Source organism: Vulpes lagopus, chromosome 2 (assembly GCF_018345385.1).
Source record: "Vulpes lagopus strain Blue_001 chromosome 2, ASM1834538v1, whole genome shotgun sequence".
Classification (NCBI taxonomy): Eukaryota; Metazoa; Chordata; class Mammalia; order Carnivora; family Canidae; genus Vulpes; species Vulpes lagopus.
This window is the reverse complement of record NC_054825.1, coordinates 73,851,444-73,874,407: the sequence shown is the minus strand read 5'-3', so window position 1 is coordinate 73,874,407 and position 22,964 is coordinate 73,851,444. Positions and strand designations below refer to the sequence as shown.

General features: G+C 57.2%; 1 protein-coding gene across 1 annotated transcript; it reads left to right on the top strand.

Annotated features, from left to right (window-relative positions):
• The first annotated feature begins 11,836 nt into the window (after positions 1-11,836).
• DLL4 (delta like canonical Notch ligand 4) lies at positions 11,837-22,143 on the top strand. The gene is made up of 11 exons (XM_041745722.1): positions 11,837-12,877; positions 12,983-13,252; positions 13,774-13,831; positions 14,717-14,980; positions 15,399-15,459; positions 15,547-15,677; positions 17,436-17,605; positions 17,775-17,994; positions 19,041-19,743; positions 20,251-20,359; positions 20,892-22,143. The coding sequence occupies exons 1-11, from the start codon at positions 12,812-12,814 to the stop codon at positions 20,895-20,897; spliced, it is 2,058 nt and encodes a 685-aa protein (XP_041601656.1). The 5' UTR covers positions 11,837-12,811; the 3' UTR covers positions 20,898-22,143.
• Positions 22,144-22,964: the final 821 nt, after the last annotated feature.

Genomic DNA, 22,964 nt, shown 5'->3' with positions numbered 1-22,964 from the left:
TGCCAGTTGCTGCCTGGGGTAACTTGGGGGGAGGGGGCTGGGGGATCAAGAAGGGGTGGGCTTCTCCAAAGGCTCCACCCCCAAGCCCCGGGGGGAGGCTGTTGCCCATTTCCTGGGCACTTGTGCTATTCCGCTCTGCTCTGCTCTGCGGCCGGTGGGTGTGGCCTCTCAACACTGTGGGCTCTGGGAGGCCTCAGGATTTAAAGCAGGGCCTTGTGCTCCCAGTCAGGAGTGATTCTCAACCCCAGGTGCACAACGGGGTCATGTAGGGAGCGTTTCGAAAATACCAGTGCCTCCTAGGCCTCTTTTCTGAACAATTATATCAAAAACCTCTAGGGAGCTGCTCAGGTGTTTCTTGTGTAGTCAGGGCTGAGAAACCCCTGTTCCATGACCCTGTGAGCCTTTGGTCACTTGCTGGCTGGTCCCCTCCACCTGTGCCATCAGCCCTGACCCCTCAGTTCCAGGTTGGAGCCCCTGGGAAATTACCACCTAGCGGTTGGCCTCCAGAGGTGCCTGCAGAGTTAGCTGACCAGCCAGAGGCCAGCTGCCTAACCCAAGAGGAGGATCTGAGTTACTGCTGCCCCTTCCCTCTGCTCTCTTCCTCTTGGGTAATGAGGCCTGGGGCCTTTGTTTTCGGCCAACAGGAGTGTGACCAGAAACCTACCCACAGCTTAATTACAGCCCTGTTCACTGGCCATAGGCTGGCCACCTTCCACATCCAACCTGCCCAGCCCTTCAGCTCAACATCCCCCTACCTCATAACGCCTGTAGCCCAGGCAACTCCTCCCCATATCCCAGGGTCATAGCTGGCTTTATTCTCAGGAGGACTTGAGGTTCCTTCCCCCATATGCCCTCAGCCCTAGCTCTGCACAAAACCTAGGGCTCCTGGAGGTCTGGGCTATGAGCACAGGAGCTATGATCACCACCAAGGGCTGGGGGCCCTACCAGGGTACTGCTGCTGGTAAACTTACATGGTAAACTAGTAAAGTCAGAGACCATTCCTTGTTCGTTTTTGATTGTTCGTCAACATGTCGCAGTCACCTAAGTGCCAGGTCTAAGGGGAGACACACACCTGAAGGGAGCCACAGTCCTTCCACTCAAAGGCCATCTCAAGACAGGGAAGGACCAGGGCACCTGGCTCTTGTGACTCTTGATCTTAGGGTTGTGAGCTCAAGCCCCATGTTGGGCATAGAGATTACTTTAAAGAGAGAGAGAAGAGACGCGGTGGCTCAGCAGTTTATTTGTTTATTTTTTTAAGATTTTATTTATTTATTCATGAGAGAGAGAGAGAGAGAGAGAGAGAGAGAGGAAAGACACAGGGAGAGGAAGAGGCAAGCTCCATGCAGAGAGCCTGACCTGGGACTCGATCCTGGGACTCCGGGGTCACGCCCTGGGTCAAAGGCACGTGCCAAACCGCTGAGCCACCCAGGCGTCCTGACTCCTATCTTCTCCTGGGGATCGCGTCCCTCGTTGGGCTCCCTGAATGGAGCCTGCTTCTCCCTCTACCTGTGTCTCTCATGAATAAATAAATTTTTAAAATCTTAATAAGAGAGAGAGAGAGAGAAGGACCATACTGAGCTATCACAATGAGTTCTCTGAAACGTTCTCAGGAACACTCTATCAGCATAGCGCAGGGAGTATAGCAACCGCTCCATAAATGTTTGTTGAAGGAATATTCGTTTCTTAAGTGGAGGAGAGTATATCCCTCCCCTAGCTGTACAAATAAAAGGAGATATTTCAGGGGTCAGGGACAAGATGAGGTTCCAATTGCATCAAAAGAGAGGGGGAAAGGATAAAACGAGCCAGGGCAAGCCTGGTGCAAGAGAACTCACTAGGATCCCTTTTTTTGCTCCCAGCCAGGCTTTTACCAACTGAGGGGGCTTGGAAGTCTCTAGGGTCTGTCCAGAGGGCATGTGGGTTACCATCCCCTCTGCCCAAGTGGTCTTGCCCACCTGGAGAATCACCACAGATCCTGAAAGGCAGGACCATAGGAGCAGACTTTTCCCTTCTCCTAAGGGGGCCTTCGTGGCTTGGGATCCCCAGGGGTCTCCCGTTTCCTGTTGGAGGAGCCCAACCCAGCTCTCAGCCCCCATTACAGCATTTTTCAAACAGGTGGAGGATGCTGTGGACAAGTAGCCACCTGGCTGTGGAGAGGGGAAGCCCCAATGCATGCCCCTGGGGCTTCAGATGCCCCAGGGGAAGCAGTTTGCTGAGAAGCCACTGCCCGCTCCCCAGAAGCTTAGGCTCTGACCCTTGGCCTGGGCAGTGGGCAGCAGGCTTCAGGAGCTTGGGGTGAGGGGGCTTAGAAGGGAGGGGCTCCAGTCCCAGCTGCCTAGCTCTGGGTACTAACAGGCCATGCCGGGGGCAGCTGAGATTGGGGGGGGGGGGGCACCACCACCTGCTTTTCCTTGTTTTGTTTTCAGGGCACTAATTACTGTGCTGAGCTCCGAGCTGCCTAATGAGGCCGTTTGGATTTCCTGTTGTTCTGGCTTCCCAAGACCCTTAAAGGGCCAGCATCTCACTAGGAGCATGCCTGGGTGGGACACCAACCCTTCTGGTGAGGGTGAGCACAGAGGGGCTATCCCTAGGTTCAGCCTCAATGCCAAGGGCATGACAAGGGGATGGTCTAGTACTTCCCAGCTGCTTACATCCTCCATGAGGACCTGCTCAGAAGTGCCCGCACCGGAAGCAGGAGCTTCAGAGCTGTGTAGCCTGGCCAGAGCCTGGGGTAGGGTGGGAGGGGGAGGCAAGGAGGCCCGGGCTGAGGAGGAAAGGCTGGTGATGTCACCAGTGCCCAGACTGTGAGAACCACTGCAGCACTAGGCAGGAGGGAAACGCCATGACGTCCTGTTCCCCCCCACACACTAGAAAATAAACACTTGTTGTCTGAGCAGCCAGCGCTACTTCCGAAGGGGCAGGCTAGCCAAGCTAGTGGCCCAGAAATGGGCCTCAGCCCAGCTTTGAGCAAAGTTCTTTGCCCAAGTTGGATGCAGAAAGGCCTGCAGGTCAGGCTGCCCCCAACTCAGCCGCTCCATGGCACACCACCAAACAGGGCTTACAGAATGCATTCAGCCCTTCTGCACCTTACGCTCATCTTTGCACACAGAGGAGCGGAGCGGGGCCCATGATTTTAGGGAACCCCCTTCCATGCTTGCCACAGGCTGCTGATGACCTGGCCGGGCAGGTGGGGGGGCACCCTTCTGCCTCCTGAGTGCCCTCAGGTCTCCGGCACAGCCTCAGCCCTAAGACGTGTCCCAAGTGCCCCTCAGGCCGCCCCACACCATGGGTCCCCTGAGCCCAGGAGCCCTGGCCTCCAGCACCCTCCCCCGCAGACAGGGTGACGACATTGTTGTTCTTATTCGGGGCCTTCCGCCTGAAGTTCCGGCTCCGCTAAATGGTGGGAATGAGGGTCCCAGGGACAAAGCCAGCCTGGTTCCCGCAGCCACCTCAGAATGGACGGAATCCCCATTGTGTGGGGCGCCCTGTGCCCGCCCTCCCCTTGCCCGCGCCGGACATGCCAACAAACAGCTCATTGAGCCCGGGGGAGGGGCCCGGGAGACAACAATGTCCCCCAGCGGCCGGGCGGTGAGCTCAGCTGGGGGTGGGGGCTGCCATGGAGGCCGGAGGGCGATGATCTCAGCCTGGGGAGGGCCGGCCCTTGCGACAGGCTGACCTGAGCCTGGCCTCCCCGTGAGCCGGTGAGCCGAGGCCGAGGCCGCGGAGGACTGACCAGGGCTGGCCTCACCCTGGCTGCCCCACCCCCGGCCGAGCTGGGAAGCCACCGGGACTTCTCACGCTTAAACTGCGCCAGCCCAGGGCGCCAAGCAGGCGCAGCAGGGGGCTCACAGGACCAGCAGAGCCAGCCCAGATCCAAGAGGCTGGCGGACCCTCCCTCTGCCCATTCCAGAAGGCCCCTGGGCGAGTCCCAGTCCAAACAGAGCCCTCCCAGGCCACCAGGCCACACCGACCACAGCAGGACTTTTGGATCAGTAAGCAGATGCACTGCCTATAACCAGAACTATCTAAAGAGCAGGATCGGCCTGGAGAGGGGGTGAGGATCCAATCCCTGGAGGTATTCAAGCTCTTGGTCACAGAATATGGGGTTGGACTAGGTGTCCTTGAGAGCTCACCTCACTCTGAGCTTCTCGAGACACCTGTGGATTCTTTTTGTGGAGCTCCAGGCCTGAGGTTAGATGAACCCAAGCCTGATCCAACGCTTTATCCTCTTCTAGGCAAGTCTGGGCTTTCAGGCAGAACCTTAGGCCTCTGAGAGAAAAAGGAGGAAGTGGGAGAACTGGCAGGGAAAGTGGCGTGGCCAGAGTGGCCCTCACCCTCAGTATTAGAGCTGGGGAGTCCTGATGCTGGTCATGTTTGCAGGACTGTATCTGGAAAGCAGATGCTGGTTAAAAAAAAAAAAGAAAGAAAGAAAGAAAGAAAGAAGAAAAAGAAAGAAAGAAAGAAGAAAGAAAGAAAGAAAGAAAGAAAGAAAGAAAGAAAGAAAGAAAGAAGAAAAAAAAAGTATGGGACCTCTTCTAGCAGGTCATCAGGGGGCTGGCATTCTCAGGTGCCCAGCCATCCCAGGGGCATCAGTACACACCTGACCACCAGTAGTACAGAAAGGCTCCTAGCTGCCTTTGGCCTTCCCTTGGTACCTCCCTGTTCTAGACCACCTTGCATGCCACTGCCAGATGGTGGCTGAACACCCTCTTCTGCTCAAGAGCCCACAGGTTCCCTACTGCATCTCAGTCAAATCTGAATTTGCCTACTGGGTCCCCAAACCCTGCTATCTAACCTCATGTCTCACCCTCCATGTGTGAAATCTGTTCCAGCTCTACCTACTTCAATTCTACCCTGATCCTTTTCCTCTCTCCATTCTCCCTGCCAGGAATGCCCTCCCTTTCTCTAAGTTCCACTCTTTTCTTCCATCCAGGATCAGTGCAATCCCCCTCTCCCATAAAGCATCTTTGGATCTTTGAAGCCCCTGCTCCCTCCCTGAACCCTGGTTCCAAAGGTCATCACATTTCTTTCCATGGGTATCAGGAGTGAAGTGGCCTCACTGACCTTAGCCCAGTGCGAGGCACATGCTAGAACTCATCCACGGTTGGTTGACTGATGGACCCAAACTCAGCATACGCATGTGGCCCCAGGAAACCTAGCCATGGGGTGCACACATCTTTTGCCTGCATCCTCTTCTTTTGCTGTCAGTTTGATGGATTTGTCCTAGGTCACCCTAGCCTCCACTCCACCTGGAGAAGAGCTGTAGTAATGGGGGCAGGGGGTCAAGCCACTTAGGAAAGGAAAGGAAGTGAGAGGGGGCAGTTGGCCACAAGGCGACACAGGAATCTTGGCAGCAGAATGCTCCAACAACAGGAGTATTCACTGCTGCCCAAGGAGGACTCAAGACACTGGGATGAGTGGACACAATGAGTGTCCCAGCCTGCCTGTTTCTAAATATATAGAGTTAACTGAGGCTTTTACTGAAGCCCCTGATGTTGGAGATCCTGAGTGTTCACCATTGCTCTGGAAATTCTCTCTGAGCTCCCAGACCTTAAATCCAGCCTGCCCCTTTACCTCAAAGTTCTTGTAGCTGGACAGCTCCACAGGACTTGTTTTTCTGAGAGTGGCGGCCAGAGGGCTAGGGGCAGGAGAGGCAAAGTGACATTGGCGGGAAGTGGCCTAAGCTTGTCCAGAAAACTCCTTGGGGCTGAAAGGAGGCTCTGGTCCTGGTGCCTCCCAGGCCTCTCTGGACTTCTTCCCTGGGGAAGAGTCTGGACACAGAAATTCTGTGGGCTGGAGGTTCTTTGCTAATCACAGGCAAGGCGAGTTACTCATTAGCAAGCATCAACATGCAATTCTCATCAACTCCAGGGGAGAGTTCAATCTGGATGAACAACTGGGATACAGAGCTTAGACACTGTCACAGGAAGTTCTCCCATATGTCTAACCTAAATCCTTCCTGCCACAATTGAAGCCCATTTCCTCTCATTCTGACTATGGTGGGAGAAGGAGACAGCCAGTCACCATCCTTTGCTTGAGACCCATCACCTACTTGACCACGGCAGTCAGATTCCTCCTCAGTCTTCTCCAGGGAACAGTGCCCTGCCTGCTCAGGTAGCTGTTCAGAGTTGGCACCTGTCCCTGAGGTCTTTCTACATGAGAGTATTTGAAATACAGCACTTCCTGGTTCAGGCCTGACACTTTCTCCCCAGGGAAGCCATCTGAGTAGCCCCCACTCCCAGGTTCCTGGGGCGGCCTGTCCCCTATCTCTTGCTCATTTCAAGTCCTGGGTGGCAGCAGGGATCAGAGATCAGATGCTATGTGGAGAAATGAGGAGAGGTCAGAGTTCCTTCCAAGAGATGAGCTGCAGCTCGGTGGAGGAAGGTGAAGGACACACAAGCACCCGGGGCCATCCGGAGGTCAGGGAGGATGCCCAGCCTGGATGCCAACGAAGGCCAGAGCCAGAAGAGGGGAGTGAGGGCTGAGGGAAGGGTGGGCTCGCGGAGAGCTTCCCACCTGTCAAAGTTTCCAGAAAAGAGAGTTTCAGAAACAAGTGACCTGGATGCTGGGGAGGGACAAGAGGAGAGCACAGTGCAGGCTAGCCAGCCAGGGTAGAGTATAAGTAAGTGAGGAGGCTTCTACAGAGGAAGAAACACCTCAGCTAGGGAAGCTGGTCTGAGACAGAGGGCCCAACTGCCCTCAGTCCTTCAGCTCAAGTTGGCCAAAAGTTCTGTCTCAGTCCCGTCACTTGGAGCAGTGTCTTTGTCCTCTTGCCCCGTGAGCGAGGGTGCCTGAGGGGTGCCTGTAGACTCCTGATGTCTCTGTTCTCTTGCCCTATTCTTTTCTCACCTCTCTGAGTCCTCTGCACCCTGAGGGATCTGGGCAGGAGGCAAGGGCAGGATGGGGTGCAGCTTGCAGCCTGAGGGTCTCCATGGGGGTAGAGGCCTCCCTGAGCCTTCCCTCCCCCCCCCACCCCCCAGCCTCCCAGTTCATTTGCTAGGGTGGGGACAGGAAGGAGCTAGGGAAGGGGAAGCCAGGGGCTCTGGGAAAGTTGCCGTGGAGGCTACCATAAACCCCGGACTTGTCGGTGTCTGGAAATACCCGCTGCATGGCTCCTGGCCCTAGCTTTCCAGGCATCCCCTGGGTTTGGCAAACGAAGCTGGGACAGCTGCTGGGTCACCACCAGTGAGGACCCTGCCCCTCCTTTCATCACACAGGAGGCCTGGGGAGAGCTTCCTTCTTAGACAGTTGAAAGGGGCTTCTCAGGTCAGGGGAACTCAGCTTCTCCTGTCTTGAGCCCATTGTCTCTGCAGGTCAAAGTGTTCTCCCTGAGAAGGAGAGGGCCCTGTCCACACCAGTTACCCCAGCTCCAGGCGTCCCCTGCCCTGGTCTTTCCAGAAGGCAAAGGAGATACTGTATGGGGCTAGCCTATAGGATATGGAAATCAGTGAGCTTGAAAGAGGGAAATGCTCCTGGTCTCACAAGGAGCCTGAGCACACACTCTGACTCATGCTCAGTGATTTTTACCTACCCAGACATCCATTCCTTGGGACACTGGGTCATGAAGGACAGTCCAGCCCTCTTGGTGATGTGGGGAGGGCTGAGTCCCTTCAGCTACCAGGAGCCTCAATGACCAAGGCAATTCAGAAGTTGACTTCTCCTTCCTCTTACACACCTCTGCTCTGAAACACCACAGGAAGGAGGAGGGCTGCCATCTTGAGACCTACACTTACGCTTGGCAGGAGAGTCATCTCTGGAAGGCCAAGGCCACAGGCAGTTGGTTCTTCTACCCTTCATCTCTTCTCCAGACCCATTCCCAAAGCTCCAGTCTTCTCTCTCCAGCCAAGAACCTTGTCCTATCTCCTTCCCACAAAAGGCCCTCACAGTCAAGGTTTTCCTCCTTTCCATGATCCACCTGGCTTTCCTCCCTTACACTGTTTGCTTTCAGCTCTCCTTTTTCCTCGCCTTCCTCTTAGACCTCATTTGATGTCAGGGATCTCCTTTCTACTCCAAGTCTGCCCCTGGTTGTCACCTGGGGGAAAGGAAATTAGTGTTTATTGAGCTCTGCAAATGTGTAATCAAATATAGTCCCCCAGTCACCCTCCCAAGTTACTGTTATTATTATTCCCATTGCACAGATGAGAAAACCCAGGGGTTTAGACTACAAGCTTCAAGAGGGGTGCCTGTAGACTCTTCATCTTGGGGTTGTGAGTTCAAGTCCCACATTGGGTATAGAGATTAAACATAAAATTTAGGAGTGCCTGGGTGGCTCAGTTGATTAAGTGTCCAGCTCAGGTCATGATCTCAGAGTAGTGAAACTGAGCCCTGAATGAGAGGGAGCTGAGCTAGAGCCTGCTAGAGTTTCTCTTTGCCCTTCCCCCCAATTAAAATGATAATGATAATAAAATAAAAGCCCCAAGGCCTCAAGACTACCGTGGCTGAGGAGTGCTAAAAGCCAGGTCCATGTTATGTTTATTCACCAGACTCAGCCAGTGGGGGCACTGAGGAGAGGCTCCATTCTTAGGTCAACCCTCCCGACATCACTATCAGAGTGTTCAGGACTCAGTGTCTCTCGGCGCCCAGGCCCCAAGTCCTACACACCTCTCTCCTCACAGGGGCTCTCACATCTATCTTATCATCAGCCACTGCATCCTGTTCCCCCATAAAGGCCCCAAACGAGTCCTCAAGGCTACCACTAAGTCATCATCTTTTACTCCTCCACCAGTCTCCGGCCTGTCCTATGGGAAACCCACTCTGTTCCGCGGGAAAGACCCTGAGCAGGCAGTTCCTCGTAGGGACTCGAGAAAGAGGTGACCGAGGCTCCGCGGGGCACCGCCTGCCGAGCGGGAATCCCTGCCCTAACCGCTGGCGCCCCTCAAGGGGAGGGGTGAGGGCGGAGGTGGTTCTGCGGCGGCATCTGTCCCAGGCGGGCGGGAAGCTGCTGCATTAAATTGTAAAATCGATTTATTGACCGGCAGGTGCGAGCAGCGGCAGATGGAGAGTAGCGCTGCCGGGGCGCATCTGCGGGGAGCGGCGGCATCGATCCTGGCCCCCCTCCGAAACCCGTCCATCCCGGGCCTTTCCCGTCGGCTGGCTCCCAACTGCAGGGCCAAGGTCCGCGAAACTGCGGCGCCTGAGCGGCTAGGGGAGCTCGGCGCCCTCCCCTCCCCCCTCCTGGCCTCAGGGCCCGGGCTGCGCCCCCACGGCTGGCAGGCCCTGCCAGCCCCACTGCCCCAGTTGGCACGCGGCGGGCCGGGCTGACGCGTGGCAGCGCCCTGCGGCAGATGAGGCACGCGCCGGCCTCATTTCAATGTGAATGGATCGAAAGGAGCAGCCATGTGGCAGCAACAGTTTGCAAATCTCCCCGCCTTCTGTGCAGCTCCCGGGCCGCGGCTCCCTGCACGTGGCCCCTTCTCTGCAGCGACCGCAGCGGCGCCCCTCAAGGCTTAAGCGCCCCGCCCCAGCCAGGCCCGCTCCCCCGCCCCGGCCTGCCCGCCGGGCTCGCTGGCCGGCCTCCGCCGCGCTCCTACCTGGCCCACCGCCGGCCCAGCGGAGAACGCGAGTGGGGGTGGGCGAAACGACGCCGGAAGCCGCGGAGCTGCGCGGCCGGCTGGGGCTGGGGGACGGGGCAGGGGGCGGGTGGGCTACTCAGTGCGGGAGGGGTCCCGAGGCTCTATGCGGCCCCAGTTGTACGCCTCTTGACGACCCGAGGTCGGCTTAGGGGCGAGGCTGGAAGACAACCTTGGCCCTTTCAGGCCCCAGGTGCGGGTTCTGCCTGCGGGGGTGCTGTGTGCAGTGGCCAGGAGGAGAGGACAACAAGCAGAAGGCCCCTGGCAGGGGAGGCTTGTGGGCCTTGCATGAAGCCAGGCCTGGAACCTACTCCACTCCTGACGTTGTCTGTGTGAGTGGGGATGAGGACCCGTAGACCTTCAGAGGGCCCACAGTCCATCCAGGGGAGTCCAGGTCGATTGAACTTTGCATCCCTGCTCCCGCTCTAGGGCATCCCCAAGCGTCTGCATAGGGGCAGGGTCAGCAGGTGTCCAGGTGGGTCCAACTCCACTGTGATTTGCGGCCTCCAATGAATGACCTCACAGCCTCCTGCTCTTGGTAGCCCCCGGGACACATGTTGGGTTCTTCTGGTCTCTAATAGGAGTAAAAGGGAGGAGTTCCAGCTGTGGACACTGGCATTTCAGTTCTGGGCCCCCAGCGGGACCTATTCTTGTTCAGCAAATGAGAGCAAAGAGGGACTCCAGCAGACTGGAGCGCTGGTGGGTACTCAGGGCCCAGCTAGCATCTTAGCAGGATAATGAACTTCTGGGACAGGGCCCAGGTAGCAAATAGATGCTTCATAATTGCCTTTTGATGATGAGGAGAATTTAACCCTTTCCTCCTCCAAAAGGATTTCTAGGTCTCTGAGGATAATAATATTTTTGTTTGGTCCTTAACTGTTTGCAAAGTGCGTTTGGACACATTAGTCAGGATGTGTAAGAGGGGTAAGAGAGTGTTTCAGATCTACCAGTATTGAGCAAGATGCATCCTGTAGGACTGGATGTCTCCCTTGAGAGGCAGGCAAGTGCAAGTGCCAGAAAAGGAGAGCGTTCTTATGAACTCCTGGGCCAGGATTTGGAGGTGGAAGCAGGCAGAACTAGGTAGGGAAGGATGCCAGCGCAGAGGAGAGCGAGGGACACTCTTTGGCACCCTAGGCAAGTCTAGGGATCGTAGAGTTTGGGCGGAGCCAGCGTGAGGAACCCACTTGTCAGGACCGCTGTGAGGCAAGCCCTGGACCCCCCTCCCTCGGGCCTGGGGACTCCGCCTGCCCATAACCTACATTAACTCTGGAGCGCAGCCTGGGCCCATCTGCCGGCCCCCGCCCCACCTCGGTTCCCCACGCCAACCCGCTCGCGCCAGATGGTGGCTGGGAGGGGTGGCCGTGCGTGGGGGACCCCGGAGCCCATCTCCTCATCTCGCCCCTCCCCCAACCCACGCTCCCAACCTCTTGTTTCTCATCCCCCCCCCAATCTTCCACCACCACCCCCAAGTCAAAAAAATCAGACCGTGCTGCCTAGGCAGCTGTTGTGCTCCACTGCCGCGCCTCACCCCCCTCTAGGCCTCCCCCGGGCCCGCACCGCGTCGCTGCTCCCCCCCCCCCGCCGCGCCGATCTTATCGCCCGACGACAGCCATCGCTGTGCGCGCGGGCTGACAGCTGAAGCCACTGCGCCCCCGCCGCCCTCGGCGTCGCAGAGAGAGAGATCCCCGGCACCCCCGAGACTGGGAGAAGCCGGCCCTCCCTGGTCTAAGGCCTCTGGGGATCACGCCGGGTTCCGGGAAAGCAGCTGCCGCCGCTCGGAGAAGTGGGGCCACCCGGGGGAGCTGCGAAGGCGAGACGGTGAAGCCATCTGAAACCCAAACTAGTCCGCGCGCTTTCAGTTCCACCCTACGTGTCCTCCCTAGGAGAGGACCCGGGTCTGCGCGCCCTCGGCCCCTCACCAGGGCTCTCCAGCGGCTGAACCGGCGCTGGAGCCAGGAGAGTTCCTCCCTGCCCCAACGGAGCGACAGGACGCGTTGGGGGCTTGGGGCTGCCGGGGTGGGGGGAGACGGTGGTCAGTGGAGCTGAAGCTGAGCCCAGGTGAGCGGAGGCGCCGGAGGAGGGGCCAGACCCCTATTACCATACAGCTGAGGACGCGCCCCCCTTCCCTACCTCGGGACCACGCCCCCTTCCCCCATCTCCCGGACCCAGCGTCTAGGGGCTGGCACCGGTCGAGCCCAGGCTGGGGCAGACGGGAGAAGGCACGCGCTGGACACGCCCCCCGCAGCTAGGGAGGGAGACGCCCACCAGGAGGGGGGAGGGAGCCCCCGAGTCTCAGACTCGAGGCTCTCGCCTTGCCCAGTGTGGCCACCGAGAGGTTAAAGCGTCCGCGGGCTCCTCTGTAGCGCGGGGGACGCGAGGTGGGTGGGCGCTCACAGGTTGGGAACTGCGGCGGCGACAGCTTTCAAGGTCGGGGAAGGAGATCCAGGTCCTTCGACACCGCTTTCGCTTTCCGAGCTTAGGTTCTTTTTACCTGCTCGAAGGCTGAAGGTAACTAGCTCCGGCCGCGGACCGCCCGCCCGCGGGGACTCCCCAGTGTCTCCGCCTCCACGACCATCCGGGAACCACTCGCTCACCTCCCGCCCCATTCCCCCAGGCCCTCCCCCTCCTCCCAAGGCCGGGGTCTCGGGCCGTCACCCCTCTGTCGCGGAGAACTGGTCACCTTGACATGCGCAGAGTTAGGGGACCCAGGGGCTGAGAGCGGCACCGAGGGGCGGGGACCCGTGCGTGACTGGCTGGCGGGGGCTGGGGATGGCGAGGGCGGAGGCCCCCTCCAGGCCCTGCTGGGGCTGTAGCGCTGGAGGCCCGGAGGGGAGGGGAGAGTGACCATGGGTTCTGAGTGACAGGCGGCGAAGAGAGGAGCCAATATATATAAGGAAGGCTCCCGAGCGCGCAGGTTCCAGTAGCGGCGCAGAGCGCAAGCCGGGAACACGAGGCTCGAGCCGCAGCTCAAGCCGCCTCAGTGCGGTGTACCGAGCCCTGGCCCGCTTGCAGCCCCAGGATTAGCCCGAGGACACGTCCTCAGCGCGGCCGCCGCCCGGCCGGCCTCACCTGGATTACCTGCCGCCGCAGCTGGAGCAGAACGAGCGAGGAGGCGACGCGGGAGGAAAGCCCCACAAGAGCCCGGCTTTGCAGGGAGCCCTCCGGCGGACAGACGCGCGGGAAAGCGGCGTCCCGAACGGAGCCAGCTACAGGGCGGGCGCGGGGAGAGAGCGACGCTCCAGGGGATGGCAGTCGCGTCCCGTAGCGCCTCTGGCTGGGCGCTACTGCTGCTGGCGGCACTGTGGCAGCAGGTAACGTCCCGCGCCCCCTCCACCCCCTCCTACCGCGCTCTGAGCCCCGCGCGTCTGCCGAGCTGACCGCTCCCCTCCTTCCTCCCCTCGGTCCCTGCGCAACAGCGCGCAGCCTGCTCCGGAGTCTTCCAGCTGCAGCTGCAGGAGTTTGCCAACGAGCGGGGCGTACTGGCCAGCGGGCGGCCGTGCGAACCCGGCTGCAGGACCTTCTTCCGCGTCTGCCTTAAGCACTTCCAGGCGGTCGTCTCGCCCGGGCGCTGCACCTTCGGAAGCGTCTCCACGCCCGTGTTAGGCACCAACTCTTTCGCCGTCGGGGACGACAGTAGCGGCGGGGGACGCAACCCTCTCCAACTGCCTTTCAATTTCACCTGGCCGGTGAGCACAGCCTGGGTGCACTGGGAGGTCACGAAAGACGAGAAGGGGGCTCCCTGGGACCAAAGCCCTCCCCCCAGATTTCCTCGCTTCCAACCAAACCAAACCAAACCAAAAACAAAAAAACAAAAAAACAAAAACCAAGGGGCGCTCTTTTTTGATACTTTCTTCCGACTCTCTCCAGGGACCTCATCCTCAGGAAAGCTCTCACCACCAGTCTCCCTCTTTCAGTTCTATGCCCTCTCTTCTCTCCACTCTTGGGATGTGGTTTTCATCACTTACTACCCCGGCGCGTTTGCCCCCGTGGAACGACTCTCGCTAACAGGCCCCCATCTCTTGGGTTCTCTCACCTTCCTTGCTCGCGCCATGCTGCGCGCAGCCCCGTTATGCTGACCCGGGAGCTGTAACTGTATCCTGCAATTAGATTAATTAAACCCGCTGCCGCAAGGCACCCCCACCTCCCCCGCCCCTGCTCATCTCTCTCTCTCTCTCTGTCTTCCCCGGCCCCCTCCCTTGGCCTCCAGGGCACCTTCTCACTCATCATCGAAGCTTGGCACGCGCCAGGAGACGACCTGCGGCCAGGTGAGTAGCTCGCTCGGCCGCCACAGGGGGGCGCACGGCGCAGCGCCGAAAGAGTTAACCTGTACTAGGCGGGGGAAGTGCGGGGTGGGGGGTGGGGGGGCAGGACGCTAAGCTGGGCCAGGAGCTGCGCCCCGCGCTGGACGCTCGGATTCCGCTAGCTGCCTGGACTCTGAGCACAATTGCGTTTCCTGCGGGTTATTTTTGGCGTGGGAACGCGGGGAGCACGGCGGTGAGAAAGGCCGAAGCTGCCAGCGCCGCTGACGGGCCCCTTCCTGTATTTTACACCTTTCGCGAATTCCGCTCCTTTGGAAAGGGAATAATGGCTTTGGGATGTTGTTCTGACACAGAGGAAAAGGATATTTCAGCAGCACAACAATTCTCACTTTGAAAAGGAAAAAGAAAAGCATTACCCATCTCTGAGGGCAGAACCCGTGAACGGGCACCAAAGGACCCCTTGCTCTCAGAGTCCACCCCCGCCGGGCTTTCTTTTTCTTTTTCTTTTTCTTTTCTCTTTTCTTTTCTTTTTCTTTTCTTTTCTTTTTTCTTGTCTTTTCTTTTATTTTCTTTCTTTCTTTCTCCCTCTTCTCATTCTTTCTTTCCTTTTTTTCTTCCCCACTTTGACCTCTTTCCTAGTCTCTCTGCCTCCAGAACACTGGGATACCTTAATATCCTTCTATTGTCCCCTTTTTGAATGATATCAGGCCTTCTACACATGGACACACACACACACACACACACAGCAGCTAAGTAGTGGGGACACTTGGGTTCCTCTGGCCTGCACTTGCTGGCAGGTGGGGGTCATCTGGACAGCTGCTTTGATCCAGCACTTGCTGGCACTCCCGGGGACTGGCTGCCCTTCCTTGACCTGGCCCTCTGCCCCTTCAGAGGCCTTGCCACCAGACGCGCTCATCAGCAAGATCGCCATCCAGGGCTCCCTAGCTGTGGGCAAGAACTGGTTACTGGATGAGCAGACCAGCCCTCCCACGAGGCTGCGCTACTCTTACCGGGTCATCTGCAGTGACAACTACTATGGGGACAGCTGCTCACGCCTGTGCAAGAAGCGCAATGACCACTTCGGCCACTACGTGTGCCAGCCAGATGGCAGCCTGTCCTGCCTGCCCGGCTGGACTGGGGAGTACTGCGAAGAGCGTAAGCAGCCAAGCTCCTGCCTACCTGGCAGGGGTCCCCGGAGCAAACACGGTGGCCTCTTTTCAGCCACAGCTAACCTCCCTCACAGAACAGGTCCGGGCTGCCCACTAGCTGGGCCTCGGGAACAGGTGGGGATGCTTAGGACAGGCGTGGACTCTGATCTTTCTCTCTTAATGCTCATCCCCCATCCTGCCAGAGCCCACAAGGACCCCATTACTGCATTCCATTCAGCCTGGATTCTCCTTCCCTGTTGCCTTTAGAACACCCGTGGCTCCTCTGGGAGGCCAGGAGTGGGAAGTGAGCCCAGGAGAGCTGGGGCACCCCCAGGGCCAGGAGAGGGAGAGCGGGGCTTCAGGGACAGCAGGGCTTCAGGGTCCTTGGCATTCCAAACTCACCCCGCTCTGTTTTCTTTCCTCAGCTGTCTGTCTTTCTGGCTGTCATGAACAGAATGGCTACTGTAGCAAGCCAGCGGAGTGCATGTGAGTAGGGGACAGGAAGTGGATGAGGAGGGAGCTGTCCCCTGGCCAAGCCCTCACCTCACCCTCAGCCTCCTCTTTGTTCAACAGCTGCCGCCCAGGCTGGCAGGGCCGCCTCTGCAACGAATGCATCCCCCACAATGGCTGTCGCCATGGCACCTGCAGCATCCCTTGGCAGTGCACCTGTGATGAGGGCTGGGGAGGCCTCTTCTGTGACCAGGGTGAGTCAACACAGAGAGAGGATGCAGAAGGGTTGGGACAGATGGGCAGGGAGTGGGAACCAGAGTGGTCACCCTTCTTACTTGGTGACTGCCCAGTTGGCTTTCCCACTATCCTTCAAGGAGCTTGGAGCTTTTAAGGAATCTTACGATTGGCCTAGAATGAGATAGTGAGTCCTTCTTGCTCAGGTGCTGGGGAGGCAGGGTGACTGGAGAAGCCAGGAGCTCTACAAGGTGGCAGCCTGGAGTTCATACTCAAATTCCAGCAAGGCCTGGGAGGAGGGATACTGGGCTCAGTTCCTCTTTCTACCTTGTAGTTACCTATTAACCCCCTAAGTGTTTGCTTACCTGCCAGGGCTGTTTGAGCAGCTCTCCCCTAAACAGCTGTCTGGTGGGGTGTGCCCACCAGCTGCCCTGAGGCTATGGGTGAGCTGCGCCTCTGGGCGGAGTGGCATCTAACCGACTTCTTGGCTTGAGGCAGAAATAGCCTCCCTCGTTCTTTCCCACTTGCACTTGCCAGGCAGCTGTCCAGGGCCCACAGTCTCTTTCTGGGTCAGGGTGGGCGACTGGTCATTCTTCTGGCTACGTAGGGGTCTACTGGCCCCAACCTTGGGGGAGGAAGCCTTTGCTCCTTCATCTTTCATCCTGGTAGCCAGCTGCAGCACGTGCCTCCCATTTTCAGGGTCAAATAGGGTGGCTGCTGCCATGGAGACACGGGCACAAGCCCCAGGAGGGTGGGCAGGAGGCTTGCCAGGGTCGAAAGAACTTGCCTAGCCCCTGACGTGCTAGGAACAATTCGTGCTTGGAATTCAGCCCCTGTATTCTGTGTGTGTGTGTGTGTGTGTGTGTGTGTCTGTCTGTCTGTCTGGCTTTCTCTCTCCTCGCCCCTACCCCAAACACAAGAACACACCTGTGGTTCCTGCCCATTCTCGTTCCTGTTCCTCTCCCCACATTTGCTCCCGGGTGACACAGTCATACACTCATCATATGCAAACACAGCCCTTCCAATCTCTATATTTGAGCTGTGTTTGCTCCCTCCCTGTCCTTCCCAAATAAGAAAACAAATACTTATATTTCAAAACACCCTCATAATGCATTTCCCTTTGAAAAATACTGGGTCACTACTGATGGTGGCTTTTGTCTCCTGTCTACCATTTCCACCTGTTAAAATTTTATCCCTCCTTCCAGGCTTATCTCAGCTGCCCCTCCTCCACGAAGCCTTTTGTGACTTCCTCCTCAACATGTGGCCTTGCCATCCATCCGCTCTTCTTCCTTCCCTTCATTCTACCCTGGCAGCCAGTGGTTGCGACCTTACCTAGCAGGCAGTTGTCCATCTGTATTTTTTTTAATTTTTAGAAAGATTTTATAAATTTATTTGACAGAGAGAGCACAAGCAGGGGGAGTGGCAGACAGAGAGAGAGGAGGAAGCAGGCTCTGTGCTGTGCAGGGAGTCTCCATGCAGGTTTCGATCTCAGCACCCTGGGATCATGACCCCAGCTGAAGGCAGATGCTTAACCAACTGAACCACCCAGGCACCTGCCAACTGTATTTTTTTTTTAACTTTGGTTGGTAGCACAGGTCAGATGTGGGTCAAGGTGCCTTGGTATATGTGACTGGAGAAGGAATGAAGGTGGCTAGGCCAGGACGACTTGGGGCTGCAGCCTTTGGGCCACACATGGACAGTGAGCTTGCACTACAAGGAGCCTGAAAGTAGGGACCAATCTACTGCTCTGCTTAGCTGGCTGGTCCCTGTCTTCGCAGATCTCAACTATTGCACCCACCACTCCCCGTGCAAGAATGGGGCAACATGTTCCAATAGCGGGCAGCGAAGCTACACCTGCACCTGCCGCCCAGGCTACACTGGCGTGGACTGTGAGCTGGAACTCAGCGAGTGTGACAGCAACCCCTGTCGCAATGGAGGCAGCTGTAAGGTGAGCCCCAGGCCAGCCCAGGTCTGGTGAGGTAGTGCCCGGGTGGCCCCACATGCATGGCCAGTGGAGGTACAGCCATGAAAGGCATTGTGGGCAGGTGGGTTCCCTGCCATACATCCTAGTCACTAGTCTTGGGGTCTGACTTTGCCTCTTTCTGGTCTCTCTCCAGGACCAGGAGGATGGCTACCGCTGCCTATGTCCCCCAGGCTACTATGGCCTACACTGTGAACACAGCACTTTGAGCTGTGCAGACTCCCCTTGCTTCAATGGGGGTTCTTGTCGGGAGCGCAGCCAGGGGGCCAGCTATGCCTGTGAATGCCCCCCCAACTTCATGGGCTCCAACTGTGAGAAGAAAGTAGACAGGTGTACCAGCAACCCGTGTGCCAATGGTGAGTCTTGTTGCCTCGCTCCCCTGGTGGGCCAGCCTTAGGACTAAGAGAGCGTTCTGGTGAGGGAGAGTCAGGAGAGGAGAGAGGCTGGGTCTGTCCCTCTGGACAGGCTGAGATGGTCCCAACCTGCTCTGGATGGTGAAGAGCTTGCATAATCAGCTGGGTGGCTTTGGAAGAGGAGCAGGTTGGCTGTGGGTGCAGGCCTTCGGAGGAGGAGAGGTGTCCACCCTGCTTCACATCCTGTTCGCATGTTGTGGAGCTGTCTCCTGGCTGGGGTGGCCTCTGAGCCTCCCCCGGAAGTCCTGGGTTAGAGAAAGGGATATATGAGGCCTTGTATCTTTCCTAGAGGGAGCCTGGCATAGTCAGAGCCCTACGTCTAAAGGCCTCGCCTTGCCCCATGGCCACGTGGAGCCTGGCATTGGCACAAGGTGTCCAAAATGCTCAGCATCTTTTGGGGTGCAAAGCACACCGGATATCTTTGTCTCCTTGGCCTCCTGGTGACCCACTGTGAGGCAGGCGGACAACACTATGCAGGAGAGAAGCTTCACGAGCAGGAGAGGGGCTAGAAGAGCTGAGATGGAGTCTGTTCTCTGGCTAATCACTCCATTAACTTTGTTAACTGATAATTACATTTATTTGACCATTTACTATATACAAGGCATGGGCTCCTGCCTTCATGCGTCATCCAGCCTAACCGTCAGAGATCTCCTATGGAGGGGATAGCACTATACTCTAATATAACAAGTGAGGAGACTGAGGCTTAGAATAAGACAAAGCAACATGTGTCAGATCAGCTTCAGCTTGAGACACAGCTGAGATTCAGACCCAAGCATACTTGTCAGGTTCTACTGTGAAGCTCTGTAAGATGCTAGTCATTCTTACACAGGTGCTCACTGAGGGCTACAAGGCCAGAGGCACCCTCAAGCCCAGGTCTCCTGACTCCTGGTACAATGCTGTTTGTGGTGGGATCCTTGATGGGGTGCTTACCCTCTGCACCAGAGGGGTTCCCAGGTGGTTGCTGACTTATGCCCCATGTGTGCCCACAGGGGGCCGGTGCCTGAGCCTCGGTCCTAACCGCATGTGCCGCTGCCTTCCTGGATTCACAGGCCCCCACTGTGAACTCCACATCAGTGACTGTGCCCGCAGGCCTTGTGCCCACGGCGGCACTTGCCATGACCTGGAGAATGGCTTCGTGTGCACCTGCCCTGCTGGCTTCTCTGGCCGGCAATGCGAGGTGCGGATACTTCTCGACGCCTGTACCTCGGGACCCTGCTTCAATGGGGCCACCTGCTACCCTGGCCTCTCCCCGGACAGCTTTGTCTGCAACTGTCCCTATGGCTTTGTGGGCAGCCGCTGCGAGTTCCCTGTGAGCATGCCACCCAGCTTCCCCTGGGTGGCTGTCTCTCTGGGTGTGGGACTGGTGGTAGTGCTGGTGTTGCTGGGCATGGTGGCAGTGGCTGTGCGGCAGCTGCGGCTTCGGCGGCCTGACGATGGTGGCAGGGAGGCCATGAACAACTTGTCAGACTTCCAGAAGGACAACCTGATCCCTGCCGCCCAGCTCAAGAACACAAACCAGAAGAAGGAGCTGGAAGTGGACTGTGGCCTGGATAAGTCCAACTGTGGCAAACAGCAGAACCACACATTGGACTATAATCTTGCCCCAGGGCCTCTGGGGCGAGGGACCATGCTGGGGAAGTATTCCCACAGTGATAAGAGCTTAGGGGAGAAGGCACCGCTGCGGTTACACAGGTGAGCAGCACCTGGAGGCCAGGGCCTGGCCGCAGAGCCCTGCATGATACTCCCTAGGCTCCCCAGGACAGGTGGAAAGCTGGCACCAGGCCCTTGACTGCTTTTAAGCAAATGGGGTTTTGCTACTGACAGGAGGCTCCTCCAACAAGATTTTTGCCAGGGATCCCTCCTTTGTCCCTCTTTCCCATTCATTCATTCATTCATTCATTCACAAATGTCGAAGGTCTACACTGTCTGTGACTTCCATCTTTCCATGGCCTGGCTTATTGTAGAGTAGCAATACTGGCTTTCCCCAGGCCTGAGACCCTGGTAAGGTTGGGGGGCCTGTGGCTGAGGGCCTGTTCCTAACTGCCCCCCAAGCTACATTGGGCATCCCCAGTCCCTGTGTCTTCTCTCAGAACTGCCTCGGCCAGTGTCCTTTGGCCATTCAGGGTCTAAGTTAGTGCCCTGCTTGCCCCCCAGCCCTCTCCCATTCCTCCCTCACCGGCCTGTCTTGTGTTCCCTCAGTGAAAAGCCAGAGTGTCGGATATCAGCGATATGCTCCCCCAGGGACTCCATGTACCAGTCTGTGTGTTTGATATCAGAAGAGAGGAACGAATGTGTCATTGCCACAGAGGTGAGTGCTGGGCTCACCTTCCCTTCCAGCATGTCCCCTCCTGCCATTAGGAAATGGGAAGGTGGCCTGGTGACTTTCGACCCCAGGGGCCATCCTGAAGGGTGGGTCGGAATCCCTCCTTGGCAGGGCAGGTTCAGGGGCTCTTAGATCCCGGCTGGCCTCATTGCCACAGAGGGTGTGAAACAGGAGCCGTGGTGGTGAGCTGGCCTAGCTCTTCCTGCTGCGTTAGTGATGGGCTGGGTGGCCATGGCACCTGGCCAGCTCCCCGGCACTGCTTCCCAGCTGCTGGTGGGTGAGAGTGGTTGCCTCATCCCCTCCTGCCTCTTCTCACTGCTTCCTCCAGTGGCCCACTTCACAAACAGAGGCTCGCAGGCATGTGCATGTAATAGGGCAGAAGTCTGGGGAGGGCTACCCCACCTTCCCTTCACCCCACCTGCCTGATGGGCTTCTCTAGGAGAGGCCCTGGGGCAGCCGTGGAGGGAGTGCTTGTCTTCCAGGGTAACCCACTTCCCTGCTTTCCTGTCATCTCCAGGTATAAGGCAGGAGCCTTCCCAGCACATCCCAGCTTTGCCCCAGCAGCTGGATCTTCCTTCTGCATTGTTTACATTGCATCCTGGATGGGACATTTTTAATATGCAACGTGCTGCTCTCAGGAGGAAGAGGGAATGGCATGACCTGGACAGACTGTGAACTTGCCAAGAGATGCAGTACCCTTCCACGCCTTTGGGAGTCTGTCTGGCATCAGATTGGCAGCCGCACCAGCCAGGGGAACAGAGAGGAGAGGTGCCACTGGGACCTGCCTTGCCAGCAGTGGCCTTCTGAGTGCCCCTCTGGGATCTGGCCTGTTTTCCAGAGGGAGTGGCAGTGGCCCTGCAGGGCCTGGAGCTGCTGTGGCCTCCACTGGCATCTGTGTTTCCAAAAGTGCCTTTGGCCCAGGCTCCATGGCAACAGCTGGGTCTAAATCAGAGAGGAGAGAGGAGGTCAGTGTGGGCAGGGCCATCTGTGGGTCAAGATACCATTGAGGGTGGCTTTTGGCAGGAGTTGCCCTGCAGGTGAGGTGAGTGCCCAAAGCGGGAGGAGCACTTTCTGCCCTGTGCCTCTGACCACTGCCTGTGGGCCTTGCTCCTAACACCACTCCAGCTTCTCCCTGGCTGAGGCCCTCTGGGCAAGGCTATTGGTAGGCCTTACTTGGCTTCCACAGCCTCTAGCCTTGGGTGCCTCTGGATATTGGTGAGCAAACAGGTGAAGGGCCCGCCCCATTGGCCAGCCAAGAGAGCCAGGCCTAACGGGGAGCTCAGGGCAGTGATGTTGGAAATTCCAGTGAGGGAGAAACCAGGTGCTGTTGCCACCGTGGCCCTTTCCTCCCTCAAACCAGCCCTATAGCCTTGAGCCTGGGGCTCTGCCCACACCCACTACTGCTCCCAGACCACCCTTGAAGCCGATCTTCAGAAATCAATAATATGAGTTTTTATTTTGTTTTTTTTTTTTTTTGTAGTTTATTTTGGAGTCTAGTATTTCAATAATTTAAGAATCAGAAGCACTGACCTTTCTACATTTTATAACATTATTTTGTATATAATGTGTATTTATAATATGGAACAGATGTGTACAGGAGTTTATTACTTCTCGGGTCCTGTCTTTGTGATGGCAGAGTGGGAATCCTCTCTCTTTCCTCTCTGACTCCTCATATTGCTGCTGGCTGCCCCTGCCAGAACCCCCAGGGACCCGTGCATGCACTTGGGCTTGGCCTGCTGTGCTCCAGACCCTTGTTTCCTTCTAGTCCCTGAAGAGCCCTACCCTGCACATCTGACCCCAGGCCTAGGCCAGCCTTCCCTGCCTGCTGGCTTGAGGTTGCTGTGGCTCCCCTTTCCCCCTTATGCTCCCACCATAACTTGGGGGATATGCCCTCTGACCTGAATCTCTCCCCCTTTCTCTCCTCAAGCCTGAAAATATTTTCAGGCTCCTTAGTCAGTTTGGAGGATACAGGAATTTGGGGGAAGGTATGCTCTTGCGTGCATTCCTCTTTTCAAAAGGATTTGCTTACTGGAGAATGGGCTCTCTGAACCAGAATGGTATCTGGGTCTTTCCTCCTGCCACTGCAGGGTTTTTGTTTTTTGTTTTTTTTTTGTTTTTTCACTGCAGGGTTTTAGATAGACTGGCACCCACCTACTCTTCTCTCAGTCCCAGCAGGGCACTGGTCTTGGGGGAGGGGGGCTCAACTTAGGTCTGTCTATCCTCCTTGCAGCTGGCCAAGAGTGCTGAGTACTTGGGTACAGGGTCTGGTACCTGGTCTACCCAGAGCTGCGGGAATTTATTGAAGACAGCAAGGAGAGGAGGAGGAGGAGGAGGAGGAGGAGGAGGAGGAGGAGGAGGAGGAGGAGGAAAAAGAGGAGGAGGAAAAAGAGGAGGAGGAAAAAGAGGAGGAGGAGGAGGAGGCCTTTCTCGAGTCCAGGTTTCTTTTTTTCTTTTTAAAGATTTTATTTATTTATTCATGAGAGACACAGAGAGAGACAGAGACAGAGACAGAGACACAAGCAGGCTTCATGCAGGGAGCCTGACGTGGGACTCAATCCCGGGTCTCCAGGATCACGCCTTAGACTGAAGG

Bases quoted from the DNA above. Each gene is read 5' to 3' on its own strand.
- DLL4 (XM_041745722.1), top strand. From the start codon at position 12,812: ATGGCAGTCGCGTCCCGTAGCGCCTCTGGCTGGGCGCTACTGCTGCTG. The intron at 12,878-12,982 runs GTAACGTCCCGC...CCTGCGCAACAG, and splicing joins TGGCGGCACTGTGGCAGCAG to CGCGCAGCCTGCTCCGGAGT. The intron at 13,253-13,773 runs GTGAGCACAGCC...CTTGGCCTCCAG, and splicing joins CTTTCAATTTCACCTGGCCG to GGCACCTTCTCACTCATCAT.